This window comes from Balaenoptera ricei, chromosome 18 (genome assembly GCF_028023285.1).
Source record: "Balaenoptera ricei isolate mBalRic1 chromosome 18, mBalRic1.hap2, whole genome shotgun sequence".
NCBI classification, from domain to species: Eukaryota; Metazoa; Chordata; class Mammalia; order Artiodactyla; family Balaenopteridae; genus Balaenoptera; species Balaenoptera ricei.
The window spans coordinates 74,125,963-74,150,357 of NC_082656.1; the positions used below are offsets into that span (position 1 = coordinate 74,125,963).

The following is a 24,395-nucleotide window of genomic DNA, read 5'->3' on the forward strand; positions in this document are numbered from 1 at the left end:
TCCACTGATTCAGGGATGACAAAGACACAAACATCAACTGGATCAACGTGTTCCAGGTTTTTTTTTCCCACTTAACTTCCTATTAGAGATAGTGCCACTTGTTTAAAATGACTACGTGATTGATTGGCTTCGATTCATGTTTTGCGAACAGCCTCAGGTGACGGACGCCTCCCGCCCGGACCTACCTCGGGCTGCATGTTGTTATCCTGATTGTTGGCGTTCAGGTCCTCACTGGGCTGCGTGGTCTCAATACTGGGCGGGTTCAGAAACCGGCTCAGCTCCTGCTGTTGGCTCTCTCTCAGGCTGTGGATGATGCTGCAGGACTGCTGCTGTTTCTATGGAAATAGGATGTTCTTTCAGGGACCAGAATTTCAGCCCAGCGTCCCCCTGCCCGCACCGCTCAAATCTTATTTTCTTCTCCCTTCTTCAAGGGACCTGCATGCCTGGTGACCTCTTAAGAGCTTCCAAGTAAAGGTTCTTAACTGATTTCCCTGAGGAGTATCAGACTGCTTTAAAGGAGGACTTGGAGCCTTAGGAATTGCCTTCCCATCCTGTTTTCATTTGCATAACAATTGGAATAGTTATGTTCACTGATACTACTTTGTGTTTTACTTTAAATAGAGTTTTTTTCCTTCTTTGAAAACAATTTTTTTTAATCGAAGTATAGTTGATTTGCAATACTAAGTTTCAGGTGTACAGCACAGAGATTCAGTTATACATATAGATATAAATATTCGTTTTCAGATTCTTTTCCTTTATAGGTTATTACATAATACTGAGTACAGTTCCCTGTGCTATACAGTGTAACAGAATTTTTAGATCATTAACGTTTCTATTTTTTTCCCTTCTTATCTTACACTGTGCTCACTAAGCCAATGTGGATCGCTCCTTTCCTCTAAATTGGAAGAGGCAGGAGACTTGGGTGGATGAGTGAAACCCTTGCTTCGCTCTTGTCTTGGCTCTGGTTGGAGCAGGCCAATCCAGCAGCGGGCCAACCTGTCTTGGCGCACACTGAGGCCTGGACGGTCTGGGGTGAGTCGGCACTGCCCGTGCCCTGTCAGGGCCTGTGGAGGGCAGACGTGATCCCTGACCTAGCAGGGCTACGGTGGCCCAGCTGCCGCAGCTGCCTTGCTATTCGAGGTTGGACTGGCTCCTTTCTCAGGGGACCTTTTCTCCTCCAATAGATATGTTTCGAAGTTGGTGTTCTGAGAAATAGGATAAAAAAAAAATCTGTTATGGATAAATGCTTAGTGTGGTTAGTTTGATTTTTTTCCCCTGTGTGTGAAGCATAGGTCAAAACCACTCATAAAAGTAATAACCTAATAGAAGTGCCCACTGTAAACACAGTCTATGTCAACACAGTATATGTTCATTGATTTATGAGTTAGAGAGTCTTAAAGCTTATAGTTCAGGAAGCAGGTCATAAACTCTGGGGAGAGGCTGTCTTTAATTAAAGATCAAACAACACTGTCAACAATATGTTGGTATTTTTAGGAGCAATTTAAAAGTAGTTTTGTAAATTCAGTTGCCGTTCAGTATGTAGAGATTTTTGGCATTGTGAACACTCACGTTTCATAAATGGAGATCATAAATATTTTAATATCCATAAACTGCTTTTTCAACATTCACGCTATGTTATAAAAATGTGATTCAATGGAAATTTCTTATGGACTCTGCTCAAGAGGGTATGGCTGAAGGTGGACCAGAAGTCAGGTTTGAATCATTGTAAGTGGGTAAAGGTGACGTGGTTGAGGGGTCATAGGGTAATCACAGAAGGCTCCAATGTAGGTGCCGAAGAAGCTCTTTCCTTTTGACCCTCCTTCCTCTCCTCCTTTGGGAGGAGGAAGTAAAGCCCGACGGGTGCGGCTCACTCACGGCTCTGATGCGCTTTAAGCACTTCTTCAGCCACATGCGGATGGTCTGCTTGGCCACCTCCTCCTCGATGGTGTACTCCAGCTGCTCCCTTGCGAGCAGCTCCTCCAGCTGCAGACTCTTCCGGATGTCAACCGACCGGTAGGAAAGCATGCTGGTGGGGGAAACACGCGGTGATGAACTCTGATGCACCTGGGGTCTAGACTCTCAGAATCCAGAGAGGACATCACTCCATCCAACCAATGTAACATTTGGACGCCAGCCCTGACCAGCCGGAGGGCTTGGGCTGGTTATGTCACCTCTCTGTCTCTCTACCCTCATCTGTAACACAGGGAGAGTCATGAGATCTACCTTACTACATGATGTTCGCTAACATTGGCAAGGTACTTAGAACACTATAAGCGTTTGTGAAACAAAATGTCCAGGCTGGGCCCTGACCTACATTACCAGCTGCTTAAGACTCTGGAACTTTCCCTGTAGAAGGAAGGCTGCTCTTTCTATACTCTCTTCACATTCAGATCCAATTGGTGATGGTCAATAGGCTTGGCTGTGGGTCATGCATCCAATCCTCCCCCCCGATTTCCCTCTCAATTTATTTCATTTGCCCCCTACATCTTCCTCATTCATGTTAGATGGGTGCAAAGCCAGGGTGGAACGTTCACTCCCATTTGGCCCTCGATACAATAGGCCCAGGCAGTGGCAAATGAAAGCAACACAGCTGACGTGCTGCACTGGGGCCCCTGGGCAGTAAGGCACCTCATGCGCCCAGGCTGAGGGGCCCAGAGCCAAAGGCACAGCACCTTCTGGTGCTCGCTGGTACAGCCGCGGTACCCAGGTTATTGCTCAGCCTCTGCCTGCCCTGAGCTTCGAGCTCAGTACCTTCTCCATAGTCCAGATCACAGCCTGGAGGCGCCTGAGGGGCCCTCCTCGTGCAGGTGCAGCCCTGCTACAATGACCTACTCTTGTTTGCTAAGGTTCTTCCCACCGTGGGGGAAGAAAGCACGTTTGCCCTTCCTCTCTTCCCTGCCTCATCAAGAATCTCATCATTGTTGAACAGCTGTCATCATATCCAGGGCTAGAGGGATAGGGAAGGGCAAAGGATGCCACCATCAACTTCGCCTGGGTCCATTTCATCAGACGCACCAACGTGATCCAAAGAGGCTGAGTGTTAATTATTAGGGACAGTGATACGTCTATGCACCTGACTTTCAGCCTAAAAATATTTGTCACTAGGAGGGAAGACAGAGTGACATTCTGAGAGAGATGGCATCCTTTGCTGTTCATCGGTGTTTTCTGCCTCATCTTTTCCTGCCTTTTAGCTTGCCCCTGGAAGAAGTGAAGACAGGGAGGTAAAATCGATAACTTGAGAGAACTTCTCCCAGATCTTTCCTCTGTTCTGGTCTTTTTTCAAATTCCAGTCACAACGTATTTCTGTACGCCTGAATGCTCCTGAAATTTGTGACACAATACCCAACATTTAACTTGCCAGGTATATGCAACATGATGATGGTGGCAGAGGAAGGTTCTTACTGGTGGCAGAGGAGGGTTCTTGACTTTTTCTGGGGCATGGATCCTTTGGCAGTGCAGCTGATGGGACATTTCTTAGAATAAGGTTTTAAATGCATTAAAAAATCTGCATTACAAAGGAAACCGGTTATATCAAAATACAGTTCTCAAATTATTTTCTTTGAAAAGGTGATGACATAGTAACATAAGTGCTTCTGTATTATTACATTAAATAATAACATCTAGCTGAGGTCAAATGACTACTGTAACGCTGAACTGGTGAGCATAACGGATATTTTAAGATATCAGACACACAGTAATGCGTGTGAAAATGTCTGTGATTTCTACTGGTGACAAAGATATAGGTATATCATTGAAGAAAATGCTTCATTTCAGTGAGTGATTAGTGAAAATAAAGATGTAATTGTTTCCCTTTCCAAGACCACGGACCTCTGAATTCTATCCATGGACTCCCGTTTAAGAAGCTGTTATGGGTTGCATTGTTTTCCCCTCAACAAAAGCTATGTTGGAGTCCTAACCTCCAGTACTTCAAAGTGTGATCTTATTTGGAAATAGGTCATTGCAGATGTAGTTAGTTAGGATGAGGTCATGCTGGAGTGCTGGAGTAGGGTGGGTCCTTAATCCAATATGACTGGTGTCCTTATAAAAGGGGACATCTGGACATGGACACAGACAGACACACACAAAGAGGGAGCACGCCTTGTGAAGATGAAGGCAGAGATGAGGGTGATGCTTCCACAAGCCAAGAAACACCAACAATGGCCAGCAAACCACCAGCAGCTGGGTGAGAACTGGATCAGATCCTCCCTCACAGCCTCAGAGGGAACCCAGCCTGCTGACACCTTGAATTCACTTCCAGCCTCCAGAACCGGGAGACTATCCACTTGCTGTTTAAACCGCTCAGTGTATGGTATTTTGTTAGAGCAATCCTAGTGAATAATACAGAAGCCTCTCAGAGAGAAGAAAGGGCCAAGCCTCTGTTTGCCCCTCTGTCCCGTCTGGGTTCTCATGAAATGTCTGGAAAATGTGGTTTGTCAACCAACCAGGGGCAACTGTCTCTGGGCGGGCCAGGCCGACTGTGGTCAGACCCATGAGTGAGAAGGTCGGGGACGGTAGCTCCCGCTTGACCACAGGGGCCTGAGGAACTGAACAGGTGCCCAGCCCTCCTGGACCACTTCCTTCCTGCGTAACGAGGGGGCGGCCCGGCTCCTCTCCCCGTGCAGCTGAGACGCGGAGCTGTGAACCGCGGTACCTGAGCACGTCGTGGAAGCTGACATCACCGCCGTTGTGCAGCCTCTCCATCTCGTAGCACATGTGCTTGAACAGAAGCTTGTCCTTGTCCAGGTCCACCTCCAGCCTCCCCCGCAGAAGCCGCAGCAGGAACTTCACGCGGAATGTCGGGATCACCCCCTGGTGGCAGAGCACAGTCACTCGGAAACAGGCCACGATGATTCGCTTGGGGTTCTGTTTTCACAGCAAAAAAGCCCACAGCTAGCACTCAACAGCTAACATAATCAGCACCGGGGCAAGGAAGCCTCTGGCCTCCCCGAGGCCGGGTGGCTCTGGGCACCCCGAGGAGCCCGGGATTAGGAGCCGAGCCCGTGGAGTTTCTGGTGGAGCATCTCTGGTTCTAGGGGATGTCCCCGCCACCACGCGGCAGCCAAGGAGCCGAGGAGGAGGCAGAGCTGGCCCTCGGCCTCCCCCGGGCCCAGCTCCTACTCTACCTTCTCTTCCTGTTGCCCGTTGCCCTGTCTCAGCCCGTGTTCACCTGTTTCTCTAACACACGTGCCAAGTGGGTCAGTAACACACGAAGCAGAAAAAATGGGATCGACACGTGTGTACGATCCTCCACTTAGTCCAGATGCTGGGGACTTCTAACCACGGATTCTGAGTTACCCTTCTAGGGAAAGACCACTCCTTTCTGGCGCTTCTCTGTTATTAGGACGATTACATCCAGCAGGACGGGCCTCCCAGCTCTGCCCTCTTGCTGGTCAGAGCAGATCCAGATTCCGAGGACCTAATACATGTCACTCTGTTCAGGGCAACAAAACCTACGGTGCCAGCCTGGCTCTGACTTTGAGTTAAGGAGTTGGGTGAGAGGCAGGGATGTTGGTAGCCCGTGAATTCCTGTCAGTTACGAATGTCTACACGTGTGAGCGGTGGTGCCGCCTTCCGTGTGTGTCAGTGGAAAGCAGGTTCCTGGAGGCGGCAGTTACGGAGACCTAAGTGGATCCAGGTGAGACAGAGACGGGGCCAGACACCTGCACATGCAGGTCACTGTCTCGGAAGAAAATCCCCCAGACCAGTGCCTGGGGGCCGCCAAGGAGAGAGAGAGAGCAAGCCCAGGGGCTGGAGAAAGTCCTGCATGGCGGTGCAGACCCCAGCTCTGGTCCAGGACCCCGTTTGCTCTGCCTCTGGCTCCCTGATCTCTGTGTCTACAGTCATATCTTCCAGAAACTATTTTCAGATCTTACCTCAGGTCTGCCCATGGCTGAACTTTCCTCGTTTGTCAGGTGTTACGTCAAGTAACACGTCCTCAGCCAGGCCTTCAAGACCACCCCGCTAAAGCATCTGCCCCCCACCTCCAACCACTCTGTCCCGTGCCACCTTCTTCAAAGTGCTTATAACTTCTTGAAATAGTGATAATTATTACAATCATTATTGTTTCCCCTTTTATCGTTTGTCTCCCCACAATGGAACACAGGCTCTGTGAGCACGGGGACCTTGCCATCTCGTTCACTGTCACATCCCTGGTGCCTAGAACTGCGCCTGAAGGTTTGCTAGGATGAAGGAGCAAGGGAGAAGGGGGAGGGGGAGCAAGGGGGAGGAGGAAGCATCTGCTGCTTTGCCTAACTCTAGGAAATCTTGGGTAAGATTTATGATGAAAACATTCAAATAATAAGTCCAAAATAATAACTTTCAGAAACCACTTAAATAACTCCTTTGCACTTCTCATCAGAATTGCTGTGTGAGAGCTGAGGTGATCATGAATCTGTATTACACTGTCGCTTTGGTGATCTGAACTTCACCCCCCTCCCTGCCCTGAGCCCCAGCTGGTCTCTTCAGAGCTCCCTTGGTTTCCTTTCCTTGCCAACCTTCTGAATGTCTGAAGGAGAGGACGTTTGTGGTTGGAAAGAACACGATGGGGAGCTACTCTGTCCCTCTCCCCTCCTTGAACATTCTTCTAAATTGTCAACGACAGCTTTCTGCAATTCAGCAATGGCCTTTCCAAATTCAATACATGTCCACTGAAAACAACAAAACCACTGAAATGTCTGCAGTACGGCAGTTGGGGTAGGGGTGAGGCATGAGACAATACCTCTCTTTTATCATCCACCATGTTCCATATGATTTGAAAGTGCCGAAGATCGTTGTAACTTAAAAGCTGGTCCTCCTCAGTGGAATAAAACAAGGAGAAATTCTCCACGATTATGGCTAAAAAAAAAAAAAGAAAAATGAGGATGTTAGACAATTATACTAATCTGTCATTTTTCAGAAAAAGTACATCTATTATAAATAATGAATTTTATCACCTACATTATAAGCCAAATTATTAAAGGGCTTTTAGTATGGTTTCCAAGTTGGCATGTTTTACACTTGGACTGAGCTACTTATCCAGCTTCTGCCTTTCCAAAACATCAGGGTCGTGAGCATAAACACGCATTCTGTGTCTATAGATGCTCGTGCCAGCTGGCTTCAATTCTTAGTTGAGAGTTCCAGGGCACTTTTTAAAGGTCAAATTGAGTTCTGGATGGCCCCACATCTGGGTGGACAACGTATATCTTTTGAAAACATAAATGTGATATTTCAAGGCTGGAAAGGTAGCCTTCCCTGGTACTTGTCCAACTGAATCCATGAGAAGAGCTTTTGAAATTAATGATCATAATAAATAGAACAACTCTTGAAATTGCAATCAACTGTCATTTACATGCCTTTCAAAGGTCTTTTCAGCTTCTGGACCGAGGGGCAACAATTTATAATTAATGCCATAAAACACCCACCCCAAGCAATCCAGGATAATTACTTGGAAATTGTACATAATTATCTAATAACCTGAGTTTAAAGAGACTGAAAAATAATTCAATGAACATCACTTACCTACAAGCAGATTTAGCATGATGTAGGCAATGATGACATAAAATGAACAGAAATACATAAGTGCCCCAGCATAATTCCCACAGTCTGTTGCCCAGTATGTAAATTCATCTGGAGTACAAAAGGGGGGCTGGACCTGTGGGCCCGTGGCGGGGAAGGGGGGGACAGGGTGAGAGCAGAGAAGATTACAAATTTCCGTTAACTGACTGTAGTTGTGAACATATTCATAACGATATAAAATATAAGTGACTTCAAAGTGATCTTTCAAAGGCCCATACGTTGGGTACCTCATCTGTGGCAAAAATCAAAAAGAATATTTCATTTATACTATGCTTTTGGTCTTGTAGGATCCCAAGTTCATTGCCATTTTAGAAGCACAATGAACACGAACTCCCGTCCTTCGAGAGACCCTCTTTCTGCCACCTCCACTAGCCCCAAAGAGTAAGTAGTCACTGTGATGCAAAACGCAGAAAGTCAGATAAAAAGGTGTTTAAAAAAAACTCTCTGACTTAAGTAATGGGTTAAGATTTAGGAAGATTTGCTATACACAGCAAATTCACATTCAAACTGTGTAAGGAAAAGCCAGTAATCCCCGTTCTTGGAGCATGGTTATGGAATATCATTAAATGGCACAAGATTCAGGTTATCAAAAGCCTCCCCATTCTTCACTGGCCCAGTAAAACTCCAACACCTCGGAGAAACCTCCTGGTTTCTTTCAGTCAGAGAGACTAGCTCTTTCTTCTGCATTTCCATGGCCTTCTGCTTGTTTTTATCTAGAATTCATTTAATTCTGCCTTGTATTATTTTTGCTTTGGTAAATTCTGTCCCCACTCATTCATGCATACATTTCCTGAGCTCCTCCTATGTGCTAGGTTTGTGCCCAGTGTTGGGGACGGGCTGGTGAGCAGGACCCAGACCCCTTCCCTCTGCCGTGAAGCTGACAGTCTAGAACCCTGCAGTCCAACGTGGTAGCGGCTAACTCCACGTGGCTATCTAAATCCAAATGTATGTTCATTAGCATTCAATACAATTAAATACTGTTGAAAATTTGGTTCCTCAGTTGCACTAGTCACATTCCAGGTGCTCAATAACCACGCATAGGTGGTGGCCACTGAATTGCCATCTTTGCAGAAATTTCTTGTAACAGTTGGTCCGGAGGGTGAGAGGGAGCTGAAATAAACCAATCAAGCCGATAACTCACTGCAGTTGTGCTACACACTACAAAGGAGAAATACAGAACACTGGGAGAACACAGAACCAGCAGCCTTAGCGTTGGGCAGGATTCCTGAGGGAACTGAGCTTTAAACTGAGACCTGAAGGATGGTGAAGAATTAGGCTCTGGAAGTGAGGATAGCTGAGGGAGAGTATTGCTCAGAGCCCCTGACATAAGCTCCTTGAGAATGCCTTGGAATCGCTGAAGACCGAGCACCTAGTACAGGGGCCAGTACAAACCAGGGGCTCCGTGAATATCTGTTGAATTAAGTCAAAGAAGAGGAACTCTCCTGTTTGCACTTGACTGCCAAAATGTCAAAGATGGGAGGGAAAGAGCAATGCTCACATAATGCAAATTTGTTGAATGGAACTACAATAGCTCGAGTTGGGTTCACTGGGAATTTTTCCTGTATGTCCATGTATTGTAATGTAAAAGAATGCCATTTTATGGACTGAAGGGCCAGGGTATGTGTTTTGTACACAGTCTAGATGCTACAAGGATGGCGCTGCCTCTACTGTGTCACCAAAGGGTTTTATCTGCTTCTAAGTCAAGGCAGCGCGAGTGACGAGCCGTTTACCATGCAGTCGTGCATAATCTTGTTCCAATCTTCTCCTGTGACAATTCGGAACAGTACGGTAATAGCTTTGCCAGCCGAAGAAAAGTTTGCGTGCCTAATTTAAGGGGAAAAAAACCAGAATGTGAGTAATATGGTTTGTCATGTAAGGGTTGTCACCACCAAAACACGTGGATTTTAGAGCAAAGGTGATTGCTAAGTTACCATTTCCAAAGGTTACACCCTCTTATTTGTTTCTTATTTATACTTGCCTCCAAGTACAGCTATCTCAATAGTCCAACCCTAGCACGGTGCCAGCAATTTATTGCCATTCATCTTGAATGACTGAGAAAGCAAGCTTTGACAATTAGAAGTGATTCCTTCTTTTATGTGGATTATGCTATAAAAGATGGAGCCACCATATATCAAATAAGTGCTCTCTGCAACAAGACACGTTTGTATTTAATTTTTTGTATAAGGACTTAAAAAAATAACACCTCAGAAATGGTTCCACAAAATTTAAGACAATCTTTGAAAAATGCTTTCCACATATAACCATTTGGGGGTCCTAACTTCCCATGTTTTGCCTAAAAAAAACAAAGCCATCTCAAAATTGTTTAATTAAAAAAATAATATATCATTTCTGGCAGTATATGGATAGAAGATATTAGAAGTGGTTATTCCTGTATGGTGGTGGAATTATGGATTCTTTTTGTTTTCTTTTATTTCTGAATTTTCTAATTTTCTAACAGTAAGCATGCATACTGTTTCAGTGAGAAAAATGTCATTTAAAATTTAGCCATTTTATTTTGTTTTAATTTCCAAATGATTGCTTCCCCCTCCCCATCTTTGTCTAAAAAACATGCAGATATGTATTCATGATTTCAGTACTAAAAACGTTTGCTTAATATTTGAATAGAAAGATAAATATATACCAACCTGTTAATGTTCTCTCCATATTTCACAGTACCAAATAAGACAACTCCAGCAAAAGCATAACACAGCAGCAATAGGAACATCCCCACTATGATAAAGAAGCTTTTATACATGCTGACGACCACTGTCAGGAGAAGCATCTTTAGTGTTACCTGTATGGAGGTGAAGGATTGGGGGGCGGGGATGGGGAAAGATAAAGAGAGGGAGGGAACATTCACTTCATTAAGCCATGGTGAACCTGGGAAGTAAGTAACATTTAAGCAGTTTGGCACAAAAGTGATTCTCAAGGATATCACTTGAAAGTTGCTTCCTATTTGGTATTAAATTTGAATATTATTAAAGACCATTAGACATAGAGAAATTCTGCTCGTATTTCAAACTTCAGCCTCTTTAGCCAAATTAATAAAAGTTCCACCCCAATATTTTAAGCCTTCTTTTTCCTCTTCTCTTCCTCCCTAATTCTTTATTATACGGGCTGTACATTTTTGGCCAATAGCAAGCAGACCCAGGATTCTTCCACAAACAGACGATCATAAAAACAAAACTAAACGATGGTAAAATACCAAATAACCATCAAATATTTACCATACTGATTATGTGGATATATGGACTATACATGAAATAAAGTTAGTAACAAAAAAGAAAACAGTGCTGTAAAAAATGAAAAATATATGTGGAATGTATTGAACATTAACGAAGAATATCAATAAATCTGGAATCATAGGATCATGAATATTTGTTAAAGATTATTCTTCTTTGCAGTAAAATTATTTAACTTTATTAAAAATAAAAACAATAAAAATAAAGAAGCATTAAGAAAGACCATTAATCTTTGCTTTTGTGCCTGACATGTTATCTTTAGTTGATGATTGAGCTCACTTAGCAAATCAGAAGAATAACTAAAACAACACAAATGTCAGGAAACGAATCACAAGACAATTAAGCTACCGATTCATTTGATTATTTGCTCATTTTGACTTATGATGTCTAGGAATTTGTTAACTCCAGCCCTGGAGACCCAGAAGGGCAGCTAAAGTCAGTTAGTCATCACTCCTTTCTTCAGTGTACGCGTGACCTATGACAGCATCTTCACAACGTACTTACATGCTTCCCGCAGATAGAGAAAAACCGGAAGACAATCACACATGCACCCATCATGTAGGTGTACGCGTTCTGAAATTTAAACAGAGGAGAGCCTCTCGTAATTTGCACGAAAAATCTTGTTACAGTTCCATTTTTCATTTTAAGTCTTCTGTGAAGTCTACTGAATAATGAGTTTAATAAAATGTGAAAATTCCTCTAAGAAATGTATCTTAAAAAGGTGCTGAAAAGGTCATTGCCAAAACTCATGAATAAATATTAGCTATAAAATCAAATCTTAAATGAAACTTTCGTCTCTGTTTTGCTCAGCTGAATTCTGTATTTTAAAACTTATTTTACATAAAATAGTGACCAGGTTCTTTGAGGAGCAAGAAAACCCTAGGAAAACAATGCAAGTGAAGTCGAGGGAGACAGGAGATAAAAGAATCCTGGCTTCCTTTTACAACCAGGGGGGGTGCTGGTGTTGGAAAAGATTGCCAGGGGTCAGTTTCAGCTTCCTTCTCTCTGAAGGAAGCTGAAGCCGGCCACATGCACATTAGTCTGAGCTGATTTCAGAGAAGTCCTCCCTCTCGGAAACACATCCACCTCTTCCTTCAAGTGTGTGATTGGCAGCAAGAGATGACTTGGTAATATCTCTTGTATGGATACCAAGGGGGAAAGGGGGGTGGTAGGAGGAATTGGGAGATTGGGATTGATACATATACCCTATTGATACTATATATAAAATAGATATCTAATGAGAACCTACTGTAGAGCACAGGGAACTCTACTTAATGCACTGTGGTGACCTTAATGGGAAGGAAATCCAAAAAAGAGGGGATATATGTATATGTATAGCTGATCCATTTTGCTATGCAGTAGAAACTAACATAGTATTGTAAAGCAACTATACTCCAATAAAAATTAATTAAAAAAAAAAAGAGATGACTCGGTGTGCTCTATGACTAAGAAAGCTTCATCTGAGAACAAAGACCCCACCGGCTACAAGTGCAATAACGACAGTGGCATTAAGCTGATGCCAAGGCGTGATTATTCCCCGGGAGCCTTGCTTAGTCAAATGACAACAGTCACAGATGGCCCCCAGGAAGGGAAGATCCTTGGTGAGGTGCAAAGAAATGAATGTGTCTGCACAGAAGCATCTTTGGATGGGAACAAGGACTGCGTCTTCTTTCACAACAGTCCACTGCAAAATAGGGTGGAGAAGGAACGACCTTCCAGGACCACAGGTTCGTGGTGAAGAGCAGAAGCAGTCAGGCAGAGAGGCAAGCTGGTCTTGCGGGTGTGTGATATCCTCTCTGGGGACACCCAGAATCAGGAAGTTTACTCATTCTCCTGTTTGGACCGAATAGCTTTTGGCTACAATTTGTCTGGAAAAAGATACAAACATGGGCTTTGCTGCTCCTCCTTTCCACGTTAGCTCAAAGCGTATCGTAGATACCGTCTCCCTTTGCATTCTGGAAGGGATGACATCCCACAGCTTCTGGGATGATGACTTCAAGCTCGTGAGAGGTCTGACACCTTCTTACCCATCCAGATCCTGTACCATGTTCCCCTCGCTCCTTCTACTCCAGTCAAACTGTCTATCCTCCTGAACCCTCCCATCACAGGGGCAGCTGCCTGGAATGTTCTCCCCTCGCCCTACAGACTGATCCCAATCATCACTCCCTCAGGGATGCCTTCCAGGATCTCTCTGATGAAGCCATCGTGCACTCTCCTGTGTCATCACAGGGACACGTGTTTCTCCAACTCCCTCACCATAGCTGTAATTCTCACTGACCTGGGGGCATTTGATGAATACCGATCTAACATTCCAGGCTGTGAGGTTCATGAGAGCAGTGACTGTCTTTGTTTTTGCCCATTACATTCTTCTCAATTGCTGGCATGGTGACTTGCAGCTTTTTAGTGCTCTGGATCATTTGTTGTTTAAGGAAATGAATTGGGGTGACTCAGAGCCCACCTGGGCTTGGTACAGCCCCTGATGCTGAAGGTAACAACTGTTTTAAGGACACTCAGTGTCTTCCTGAGCACAGCAATTTCATCCTAAAGCAAAGCCTTTGTGGTGTGTAAAGGGGTTCTCTGTGTTAGTGTAACCGAGCAGGACCCTATGGGGCCTTCCCGGGACAGAACCGCACCCACCCCTACCCCCAGCCCATGTCCTCTGCCTGCCTCCTGTCTGTAGAAAAACTTTAGCCAAAGAATAAATTTAATTGGAGAAGTGAGAAAATGCAGAAGCAAAGGAAAGCAGTCAAACAAGACAAAATAATAATATTTTAGCCATTAAACAAAGTCAAGGACCTTTAGTTCCTCCTCAAGGGTTATAAATAATATTCAGATCACTGCATGACCAATTTCAAGATGACTGTCAGAGCTGACAGTGCTGTTCTGCACATAGTCCCCTCCCTCAACCTAGACAACCCTGAAACTCCCCTTTAAAAGCTCCCGCCCCCTGGCTGGCAGTGGGGAGTTGGTTCTTTGGGACATGAGTCCACCTCCTCCCCAGATTGCTGGCCTCCTGACTAAAGCAACCTTTCCTTTCCTACCAACACTTGTATCTCGAGTATTGGCTTTTTTTTTTTTTTTTTTTTTTGAGTATTGGCTTTTATTTGGCACCCATTTGGCACCCAACGTGGGGCTGGAACCCATGACCTTGAGATTAAGAGTCTCATGCTTTACTGACTGAGCTAGCCAGGGTCAGTAACATTAGGGATTATTTTCCTGCATGACTCTAACACTGGAGAGGATGGGAGAGTGGACAGAAGAGCAGGGTAAAGTAATCCCACCCAATTACTTTTGGGTGGGATCAAGGAAGACTAAAGAAGAAAAGAAGAAAGTATTTATAATAATGTGTTATGAGGTGGTGGTGGGATGAACTGGGAGATTGGGATTGATATATATACACTAATATATATAAAATAGATAACTAAGAAGAACCTGCTGTATATAAAAAAAATAATGTGTTATGGGCTTGTATCTTTACAGTTAGAAGAAGTTCACATACTTGACCTTCATAATGTGCATATGGACTAGGTAAATTATGAAAATATATTCCCAGTTCAGAGCAGGGAACAAAAGATCACTGAAGACAAATAACTTGATTGAAGTGCTGGATTAGGAACCAGGTCTTCTGGACCTGTGCTGTCCACCATGGCAGCCACATGTGGTCAGTGAGCACTTGAAATGTGGCCAGTCTAAATTAAGATGTGCTGTCAATGTGAAATACACACTCAAAGACTGAATACCAAAGAAAGGATGTAGCTTCACTCCTTCATAATTTTTACATTTCTGACATGTTGAAATGATAATATTTTGGAAATGGTAGGTTAAAAATGTATTATTAAATTAATGTCATCTCTTTCTTTTTCTATATCTTTTTTATATTTTAAATGTGGCTCCCAGAAAATTTAAAATAACATCCAGGCCACATTTTATTTCTACTGGACAACACGGCTCATGATCACAATCAAGTACACCTATGGCGTAGAGTCTGAGCTGAACGGAGGGTGGGGAGGCTGAACGCATTTTAGGCAGAACAACGAGAACTCAGGTGTTGAGATGGGGAATGACGGCTTTCGAGAAATGGCAGCCGGGAGTCTGGGAGAAAATAAGGCAGCAAAGTGTCAGAGAATCATACTGTGAAACCCTAATTGTAATGTAGTGGCACGGAAGCTACACCTCCACTCAGAGAACTGGGTTCAGGTCCTCTGATTCTGGCTTGTGTGTGAAGTTAGGCAGGTCTCTTCATCTCTCGGTTTCCATTTCTCTCTCTCTCTCTCTCTCTCTGTCTCTCTTGTTTTTTATCCTTTGAGAAAATGAGGGTTAAACCAGAGGATCTTGAAGGACCTTCTCTTTCTGGCTTGCAGGCTCTAGGACTTTGAGGGGCCAGCTTTTGTCTGTGTGAAGAGTGCGAGTGTGTGCACACGTACACATGTGTGTGTGTGTGTGTGTGTGTGTGTGGGTGCAAGCATGTCCGAGGGTCCGTCACGGTCAAGGCTGAATTTTAGGGAGGTTAACCTGACCCTTGAGAGTAGCCTGACCTGGAGTGAGATGAGACTGGAAACAGGGTTACCTGAGCTGAAATTACCAACTAAAATAAACTTTAGTGATGCGCTTACCAGTAAGGCAAAGTGAAGTACCACCCAGACAACGCCGAGTGACGTCACCAGAAGATCGTACCTATTTCTTCTGCTTTGCCAGAAGCCGGCAGGTGACATCGCTATGATCTTCATTGTAACCTGGGGAAAAACAATGAAGACAGTGAATTGAGGCTGAGTGTTCAGCATATATTTAAATGTACTAACCTGAGGCACATTATTTTTATAAAGGATGTAGAAACCAAAGAGAAGAATTTATTACTGATGTGTCTGTGTATATATGTAAATCTATATTCTCCACACTCTTTTCCCCTTTTTTTACGATAGCAAGTAAAATATCAGATAGTTCTGATAGCAAGACATTTTTCTTCCTCAAGTAAAAGACCATAGATTTTGGGAAACATCAACCGGTACAGGGTAAAATAAAAATCTGCTTGCATTTCCAAGAAGATTGCACTGGAAAGCAATGTGATGTGGACCACATATTAAAATAATCTTGTCTGGGCCAACTCCCTCTGCCACCACATTGAATTTTGAGTCCCTGAATTACAGTGGTTTGTGCCGTTTGCTGGAAATATTTGAACTCACATAACTAGACAAGCCAACATTCAGATACAACATCAACAGCAGTTAGTAATTCTTGCAGTTAGAAAAATGGAAATATAAAGTGAAGTCTTTGTTCAAGCGAAGCAGAACAGCCTGAAAAGGAAATATACTAAGAGTATTCTGTTCCCCGAAAAGGACTTCAAAAGCAACGGAACGCAGAGGTGAGAGGAAGTGCCATCGAAGGAGGACGCTGTTTTGCTTTAAAATGTGCACTGCAGCCCCCAGCACCAGTTGACTCATTACTGTACCTCTAGAACAAAGATGAACGTAAAAACGACCGACATGGTTGCCAAAGGAACAGTCACTGGGTCCTCGACGTCCCACTGTAAGAGAAACAGCACACAGGTCTGTGCCTGCATCCATCGACACAGAAAGACTTTCCCCTCTTCCACCCATGTGAACGTGATTGTGAATTTAAATTTTTTATAAATGTAGACTGTGAGTGGACATGGCTGCTTGCAGTGTTCTTGGACCCACCAATGAATAAAAAATTCATTCCCAGGGTGTTAGGGTGAAGTAAAGTACCTTGACGGACAGCAACACCGACTGGGCCAGGACGAGTAATGCAATTGTCCTCTTAAAAAACGGATGCTGGGTTATGTCATACATCTTAGCTCTAAAACCATCGTTATCTGAAAAGAAAGGTTTAGGCAAGGGCACTTCAGATATCGGTCACATTTACGTTCTTGCCTTTCATTTTCTTTAATGCTCGTCTTAAAACCCATTACATTTTTTTTTCTCCCACAGTTCAATCTACTGTGGAGTGTCTTGCAGGAATGGCTGGGTCTGAATATTTAAAACGACGGTGCATGACACTGTCTGCATTGGAAGGAGAATCGCATCATTCAATTTCTGTCAGTTTAATACATTTCACTCATATGTTTAAAAGGCAAGCACAAATATATTTATTTAACAATTCATTTTTTCATTAAGGCTTATCCCAAGAGCACTGAAGCACGGCCTTTGGGTGGTTGATTTTAATAGCCTATGGAGAGATCTGTAGTTTGGAGCCTGTTTTTATATTAACTTCTGCACAATCGCCTAGTGGCCTCATGATGATTATTTTAATTGAAATCTTAGACTCCTGGGGAATCATGAACACTAGGGCCCAACATGAATAAAATCAGAGCATCTTTGATACCCGGGCGCGGTGGTAGATGAAGAGGCTGTGCTATCTTCAGGCGGCTCTTCAAATCTTCCCATCTTCTCTGATCTACAGTCAGCAGAGCCGTCCCCTTAATAAACAAAGGAAAACAGAGAAAGACCTTTTGTCATGTGCTCCACACCAAGGACATCGCAAATGGGCTGCTGACACAAACAGGACTAATGTGGGTTTAAAACAAAGATATTCTTCCAATACCATAGTGGTTCGATAAACAGGGTCAGAATTCTCAAACGTGGCCTTGAGAGAAGTTCCAGAAAAGAGGGCCGGGGGTTCAGAGAAGATTCAGCAGCCTTCAGTTGGCATCTTTGAACATGTATAATATTCAGGTTTGGGAAAAATCTAAAGAAGGTTTTCTACATGATTAGATTTTCTAAAAGAGATACTCTAACAGTGGTTAGTTTCCTTTCATAGTAGAAAAAACTGCAGCAAAATGATAGCTTATCAATGCTGCTGCTTCTGGTTAAGGCTATTGTGTCTTTTTAGAAATCATTCTGTTACATGCAATCGTGAAATTATTTTTAAGTGGTATGCGGTCAGAGAATTGCATATTTAAGAAACTTGTGCTGTGACAATCGGTTAAATGAGATCAGATATTCTTTGCTATATAATAGAGCGCATCATTAAAATGCACTTGAATATATTACATTTCATTACATTATATTACAAAGGCAGAAATATAATTTAAGAAACTGGAGAAAACCCACCTTCCCTCTCCCATCCTGCCTTTCCTGACACACAGCTAACTATCTTTCAGGGGTACATCCTCCTCACTGTGTTTTCAGACTTTTGCTGCTTATGTATATATAAATATATGTGTTTGTTTTTAATTTTATAAATTTCTGTAATGGTATCCAACGTGGCAATTTACGCAGTTTGTTTTTTACTATTATTTTTTTTTGGCCGCGCCCCGCGGCTTGCAGGATTTTAGTTCCCCGACCAGGGATCGAACCCAGACCCCTGCAGTGGAAGCACAGAGTCCTGACCACTGGACCGCCAGGGAAGTCCCCAGTTTGTTTTTATCTTCACTGAAAATTACATTTTCCATACAACTAGATACTAGATCTGATTAGTTTTTTAACTGATCACACAGTATCCCACTGTACAGATATGTCAGAAGTTCTCATTTTAGGTTTATGGACTATAAACAATGCTGCAATAAACACACAGGTACTGTCTCATGGTAAACATCTTGCTCTGTGGTAAATCTCTAGGAAAGGAACTGCTGGGGTCTAGGAGTTTACACTTTTCCACACTTACCAGAGATTTCCAAGATGCTATCCAAAGAGCAATAACCAAGAAAATTGGTTTCATTCTACAAGTGTTCCCATTTCCTTATATTCTTGCCAATACTTGACTCTATCAGACATTTTAATTTGGTCATTTGATGGGTGTGAAATGTATCTGATTTAGTTTTAATATTAATGAGACGAAACATTTTCAGTGTGTATACAAGGTGATTCCTGTGTGTTCCTTTGTGAATTGCCTGTTCATATTCTTTGCTCATTTTTGTATTTGGATATTTACTTTTTGATGTTTTGTAGAAATTCTTAATATATTCTGGATACTAATATTTTGTCAGTTATGTGAGTTGTAAGTATTTTAGTCTTAGCTTGCTTTTTTAAAAAATTTTGCTTAGTGTGTCTTTTATCATTCAGAAACTTTTCCTTTTAATGTAATCTGACTTATAAATTTTTTTCTTTATGGATTTCACTTTGTGGTTAATGTCAAGAACTCTACAGCTACTCCAGGGTCTAAAACACATTCTCCATGGTTTAAAAATGGTTTAAAATTTGCTTTTCATAGCTGGATCTTTCATTCATCTGGAATTCATTCTTGAGTATGCTGTAAGGTAGAAATGTCAGTTTAATTTCTGAGATCTAGACAATCAATGAATTATCCCAGCACCACTATGGATGGTCTCATCTTCTCCACTGACTTGTTGTGCTACTTCTGTTTCATATACACGTGGGTCCCTCCTAGGGCTTTCTGTTCTATTCTGTAAGCCTAACTTTCTATCCCTGTAACAATGATGGCACTATTATACTTACCATAGCTTGTTTTTCCACATTTTTGTTCATGCTCACCCCTGTAAGAGTCTTACCAATCTAATTTATTTCAACAAACCAGTTTTTCTCATTCTTGAGCTTTTCTATAAGTTACTTTATTTTCTATATCACTAATTTCTGTTCTTTTATCTTTGTTATTTTCTTCCTCCCATTTTCTTCTATTTCACTTTGTTGCTCTGATTATAACTTATTGATTTGTGTATTTGGCATGTTAATCATCACTATTTGATTCTTAACATGTACACTTAAAAGCTATAAATTTCCATCTAATTACTGATTTATCTATACCTTGTGAGTTTTAATGTAATTTTTATCAATGATTTATCTAAATGCTTTGTGATTTTCTATTCTGATTTCTTCTTTAACTCCAAAATTACCTAGAATGCTGTCTTAATATTTCCAAATTATGGGGAATTTTTTGCTATCTTTTAAAATTATGATAGAGAACATGTGTACATTATCAATTCTTTGGTAATTATTGTTTTATGACTTTGTAGATGATACATTTTGTACTTGAAAGTAATACATAGTCTCAAATTGTCAGAGTCAGAGATCTTTATATGTCCATTGGACCAAATGTTTTCATCGTGTGAAATCTAACATGTACTTTTTGTTCTGATTTATGAGTTTCTTAGAGAAATACATTGCTATCTATCTTTCATCAGATTTTGGATTTGCTAGCTTTTTAAAACAATTTGGTTAAATATTGCTTTGTACATTTTGAGATTCAGGAATTCTATATTCTTGTGGTCATTAGTTTCTTTTGTCATTATTTAATTACACTGTTTATTCCTAATAATGAGTTTTGTTTTAAATTAATTTTTTCTATATTAATAATGCTAAACCACTTTTTCTCACTAACTGCAAACAAATACTTTTCTCTGAACATAGAGACATGAGTATCATTCCTTTATTAAACAAAACTAGATATTTTTGAATGTTGAACTCTGAAAGGATCCAAAAGAATAATAAGCATGGTGGTATCATCTGACCATTAATATATGAAAACCTCTGAAAGTTTATTATTGTGAAATTAAGTTTATTAATCAAGCATATTATCTTATAGTAGGGAAATTTAAAAATATGTATTACTGGCATAGACTTTGAACTTTTAAACAGGCTTCCATTTTCTAGGGAAGACATAATTTTGCATAATTCTGAATTGTGAAAACATTGCCTCCAAAGCTTACCTGTTGTCCATATCTTTAAATCTCTCTATTGCCTGTATATTTGGAAATCTATTTATATACCTTGGGAATGACCATTAGAATGTGAGCTCCATGAGGGTAGAAATCTTCATATGTTTAGTTTTTAGTTTATGTATTTAGTTCCTTATGTCCTCAGGGTCAAGAGCGTCTGGCACCTAGTAAGCGCTCAAAGAAATATGCTGAATGAGTGAATAAAAAAATGAATAAATGTGTTATATAGGAAGTATCTCATGCACAACCACGTAAAAAACTTGCCGAAAAATATCTTTCCTAAACGGTTCACGTAATTTAGAAATTTATATCTCCAATGAACTGGTCATGTTTCTAATGTCTGTTACACGGTTTCTTCCGCTCTTCCCCTTTCCCTAAGCACCCTTTGAGCTAACATCCACACTCCCCTTTCTCAGGCCAAGGGGCCTCTTTCCTCCTTCCGAACAGCACTACGACCAGCAGACCTCCTGTTATTCTTATTTCAGCCATTCCTCTAAGTTAGAGAGCTGCAATTAATTATGCACCTGCCTTCAGTTATGGGACGTTTTATGTTGTTTCATTTATGCTGCTGAATTGTGAGCTACCTTAGGACTGAATTTGTCTGAAATCAAAATCAGATCTGCTCAGAGGGCCTGGGAAGGTGTTCTGAGCAAGCAGTACCTAAACTCTGCTAACTGACTGATTAGCTTCAGCCCGCGATCTGCAATTCCCAGTGTCTGCTCCATGGCATGGCTCAAAGGCATCTAAAAAGACCCATCTTCCTCTTTCCGCGTGGTATTAAATTGAACACACTGTTGGGCTTAAAGAAACTCGTTTATGAATGTGTTAAAGTAAAACAGGGGGCTGGGCAATATGATCTCTATTTTTCTTTCTCTCTCTAAATTCCATGTTTCTGTGAGTTGGAGTAGTGTTGGGGCCCAAAGAGGGGGATTTTCAACTCGAACCCTTTGAAAGGCAGAACCAAATGACATCCTCATTAGGCACACATCAAAGGTGGCAATTGGCTGAGTAGCTGGTACCACACACTTGGAGCCTGGGGGGACGTGAATGAGACAGTCCCGTGTGCAGCTACACAAACCAGAGGGCCCGGCTATGAATGACACGGAGCAGCGTGGTGCAATGCAGGCAAATCTAGCTTTAATTCAATGCAGAGCATCGGGCGACGTTTTTATACCCTTGAATGACAGCAATGGGCACCACTTCTGAATCCTGGCCCCAGTTTCCACTCCTTATAAGCCCCACACAATGATTTCACCTCTGTAGTCTGCTTTTCCTTCAACTGTGCATTTCAGAGTTGTGAGAATAGAGAGGTGAGCGTGTAAAACCGCAGTGCACGATGCCAGAGGGAGACTGACCCTTACCCAACAGAGGGCGTCTCAGCCACATCCAGAAGACCGACATCGAAAGTTCTCCCGAGCTCTCTTTTGACAGGAAACTACACTTGCTGTTTTCTATTTGTGAGCTCTTACACTGATTGTTAGAGCTGTTAACGAACTCAGCATGCCTCCCGAATTCGTAAAGTATGCAAAGTTTTTATGCGAAATTAGAAAAATCTTTTTATCCCATGAATTAGGATTTTACAATTTCTACCGCAACCCTCACCCCCATCCCATCAAAATTCTGAGTTCACCTACTGAGTTACAAAGAAGCATCCAATTTACATTTAGTGAAAGGCATACTACCTGCGATCAGTGCATCGGTTTCAGCTACTGTATTTTAATAATTTGCTGCACATCCTTTCAATCTGAACAATAGGAGATGCACTTTTCAGTCCTCGGCAAATTAATGACACCATTACCAAAAGAGGAAATTTAGCAAGAGAATTGTGCTCTGAAATAATGTGCCTGAAAGGCAGCAACGAGGTAGCTTGTAACATAGTTATAGAGATTATTTACACCAGTCACTTTACAGTTTAATGCGACTTCACGCCGTGTGTGGAAAAGGGAACTCAAAGTGAGCGGCTAGGAAAGAATAAACGCTGCAGAATTCAAACCAAGAATTCTTACCTTGTTTTCATTGAAATTAGCAATAACTACTCCAACAAAAAGGGTCAGTCCAATCATGCAACCCAGGAATACAAAAACATGAATATAGATTCCATGCATCTGTATAAATGAAAAATACGGTTACTCATCAAAGCCAACGAAAGCAGCTGTGGTAACATTCAAAGGATTCCAGTGCGTGCTTACCGGACCCACACGATGAATAATAACATCCCTCACTTCCACCCAGCCTTTCAAGGAGAGAACTTCAAACAATGCCAGCATAGCATTGCCCACATTGTCAAAATTAAAGTTCCGAGGATTCGCCCTGCAAGTCAGAAAGAGGAATGTTCCGTGGAATTCCAGGGAGAAGCACCCGAAGGCAATATCTATAACTCTTTCCAATCTTGGGTGCAAAGTATAGGTGGCACTTGGAAGGTAGGCTAGATGGCATTTGTTTGCTAACTCATAAGGATGCATCAATGTGTTAGAATTTATTAATTATGCATTTATTAATTATGCAGTTAATTACTAGGCAATAATGGGGTGTTCTCAATCGAAAACAATAAAATGCTATGTCCCTCGACTTCTAGCTCCAGAGGTTCTGCAGCGTTTCTGGCTGGTCCTGATTAGTATACTGAGGACCTTCTGGTTAGAACTTGTGCAGGAGATTCTTACAAAGGGGCATTGGAGTTTGGGTGTGAATTTTGAAATGGTTTTACATTAGAAAACCTTCCTAAAGGCATGAATTACAAATCCTGGTGTTAGTACAGAAAGTGTAAAATGAGTAGAATTTGGCCACTTTATTTTATTCTGTGTCATCACGTGAGCAGCACGCTGTGACCTAGTGATGCTTTAGAGGCTCCTGAGGTGGCACATACCCTGTGTGTCTCCAGATCACCCCCTCCCAGGTGGATTTTTTTCTCTCATTAACTCCAAATGTTCTCAACAGATACTTCTTGTAGACCCCAGTGTATAGTGTGCTGCCTACCACACAGTTAACTCCTGAGTTCTAAAACATTTTGGACCCTCTATTTTTGGGGGGTCAGGGGATGTCTCATTTCTTGTTTTTCTGACACGTGTATACTTTTTTCTTTCCACTAACCTCTTTCTACTACACTGCATCTCCCCTAGTCATTATAGGTCTTAGCTAACATATTTGTTAACAGAAGATTTCAGTGTCTTTTTTTTAATCCCCCTTTTCTGAGGCTATTTTAAATAATTAAAAGATTTAGACAACCACATGCTGGAAAATCATGACTATCACTACATTTCCTGAATTTGATGACCTGAGCTCAGGATTATTGACTAGAGTAGGCCTACTGAAGCCTAGCTAAATTATATTTTGATAATTTTTTTTTCTTGCTAGCACATTTATCAAAAGTTAACCTTCATAGGAGGCAACATTCTAGGGGGAATCCGGTTTAGTATTTTTCTACCACCTTTTATGGTTTTCAAAACTAGAGACTATCATGAGATATACTTTTATAAGTTTTCTTTTTTTAATACTAAATATGTGGGAATCTAATAAGAAAACATAAAACTGAGACTGACTTGTTTTTAAAGGTTTAAAGCTGATTGGTAGAAATGTTTTCTATATAGTAAAAAAGCCCCACTCAGGAATTAATATTTAGGGATTCTGATTTATATTTTTTAAGTGTGAAAGACAAGCATATTCTCTTGGATTTTTCCAACCTTTCCTTTTGGGGGTTTCAATTAAATTTAATATATTTTACAGCAGACAGAATCTGTAAGGATGCTACAGATGCCACAATTTTCTTGAGTAAGGATTTTTTTTTTAAACCAAGTGAGTCAGCTCTCAGATCTGATGTTGAACTTTCTTACCCATCCATTTTCTTTATGTAAAAGTGCTTTTTTTAGCTGAATTTGCAGCAACCCAAACTATTCTCATGTTCCACATCCTTTAGAAGTTAGAATATGTTAAAATACACTTTCAGGCTAAAGCAAGAAAAGTAAAATGGAGAATCA

At 41.8% G+C, this 24,395-nt stretch overlaps 1 protein-coding gene across 1 annotated transcript in view; it reads right to left on the reverse strand.

Annotated features, from left to right (window-relative positions):
- NALCN (sodium leak channel, non-selective) overlaps nucleotides 1-24,395 on the reverse strand; it is a 264,944-nt gene that overhangs the window by 5,266 nt on the left and 235,283 nt on the right. Inside the window, 14 exon segments of the mRNA XM_059902583.1 lie at nucleotides 186-335; nucleotides 1,876-2,026; nucleotides 4,652-4,809; nucleotides 6,719-6,834; nucleotides 7,498-7,630; nucleotides 9,285-9,378; nucleotides 10,200-10,348; nucleotides 11,301-11,369; nucleotides 15,410-15,529; nucleotides 16,243-16,317; nucleotides 16,520-16,626; nucleotides 17,136-17,229; nucleotides 22,431-22,529; nucleotides 22,614-22,734. Coding sequence (XP_059758566.1) covers nucleotides 186-335; nucleotides 1,876-2,026; nucleotides 4,652-4,809; nucleotides 6,719-6,834; nucleotides 7,498-7,630; nucleotides 9,285-9,378; nucleotides 10,200-10,348; nucleotides 11,301-11,369; nucleotides 15,410-15,529; nucleotides 16,243-16,317; nucleotides 16,520-16,626; nucleotides 17,136-17,229; nucleotides 22,431-22,529; nucleotides 22,614-22,734 — 1,636 coding nt within the window.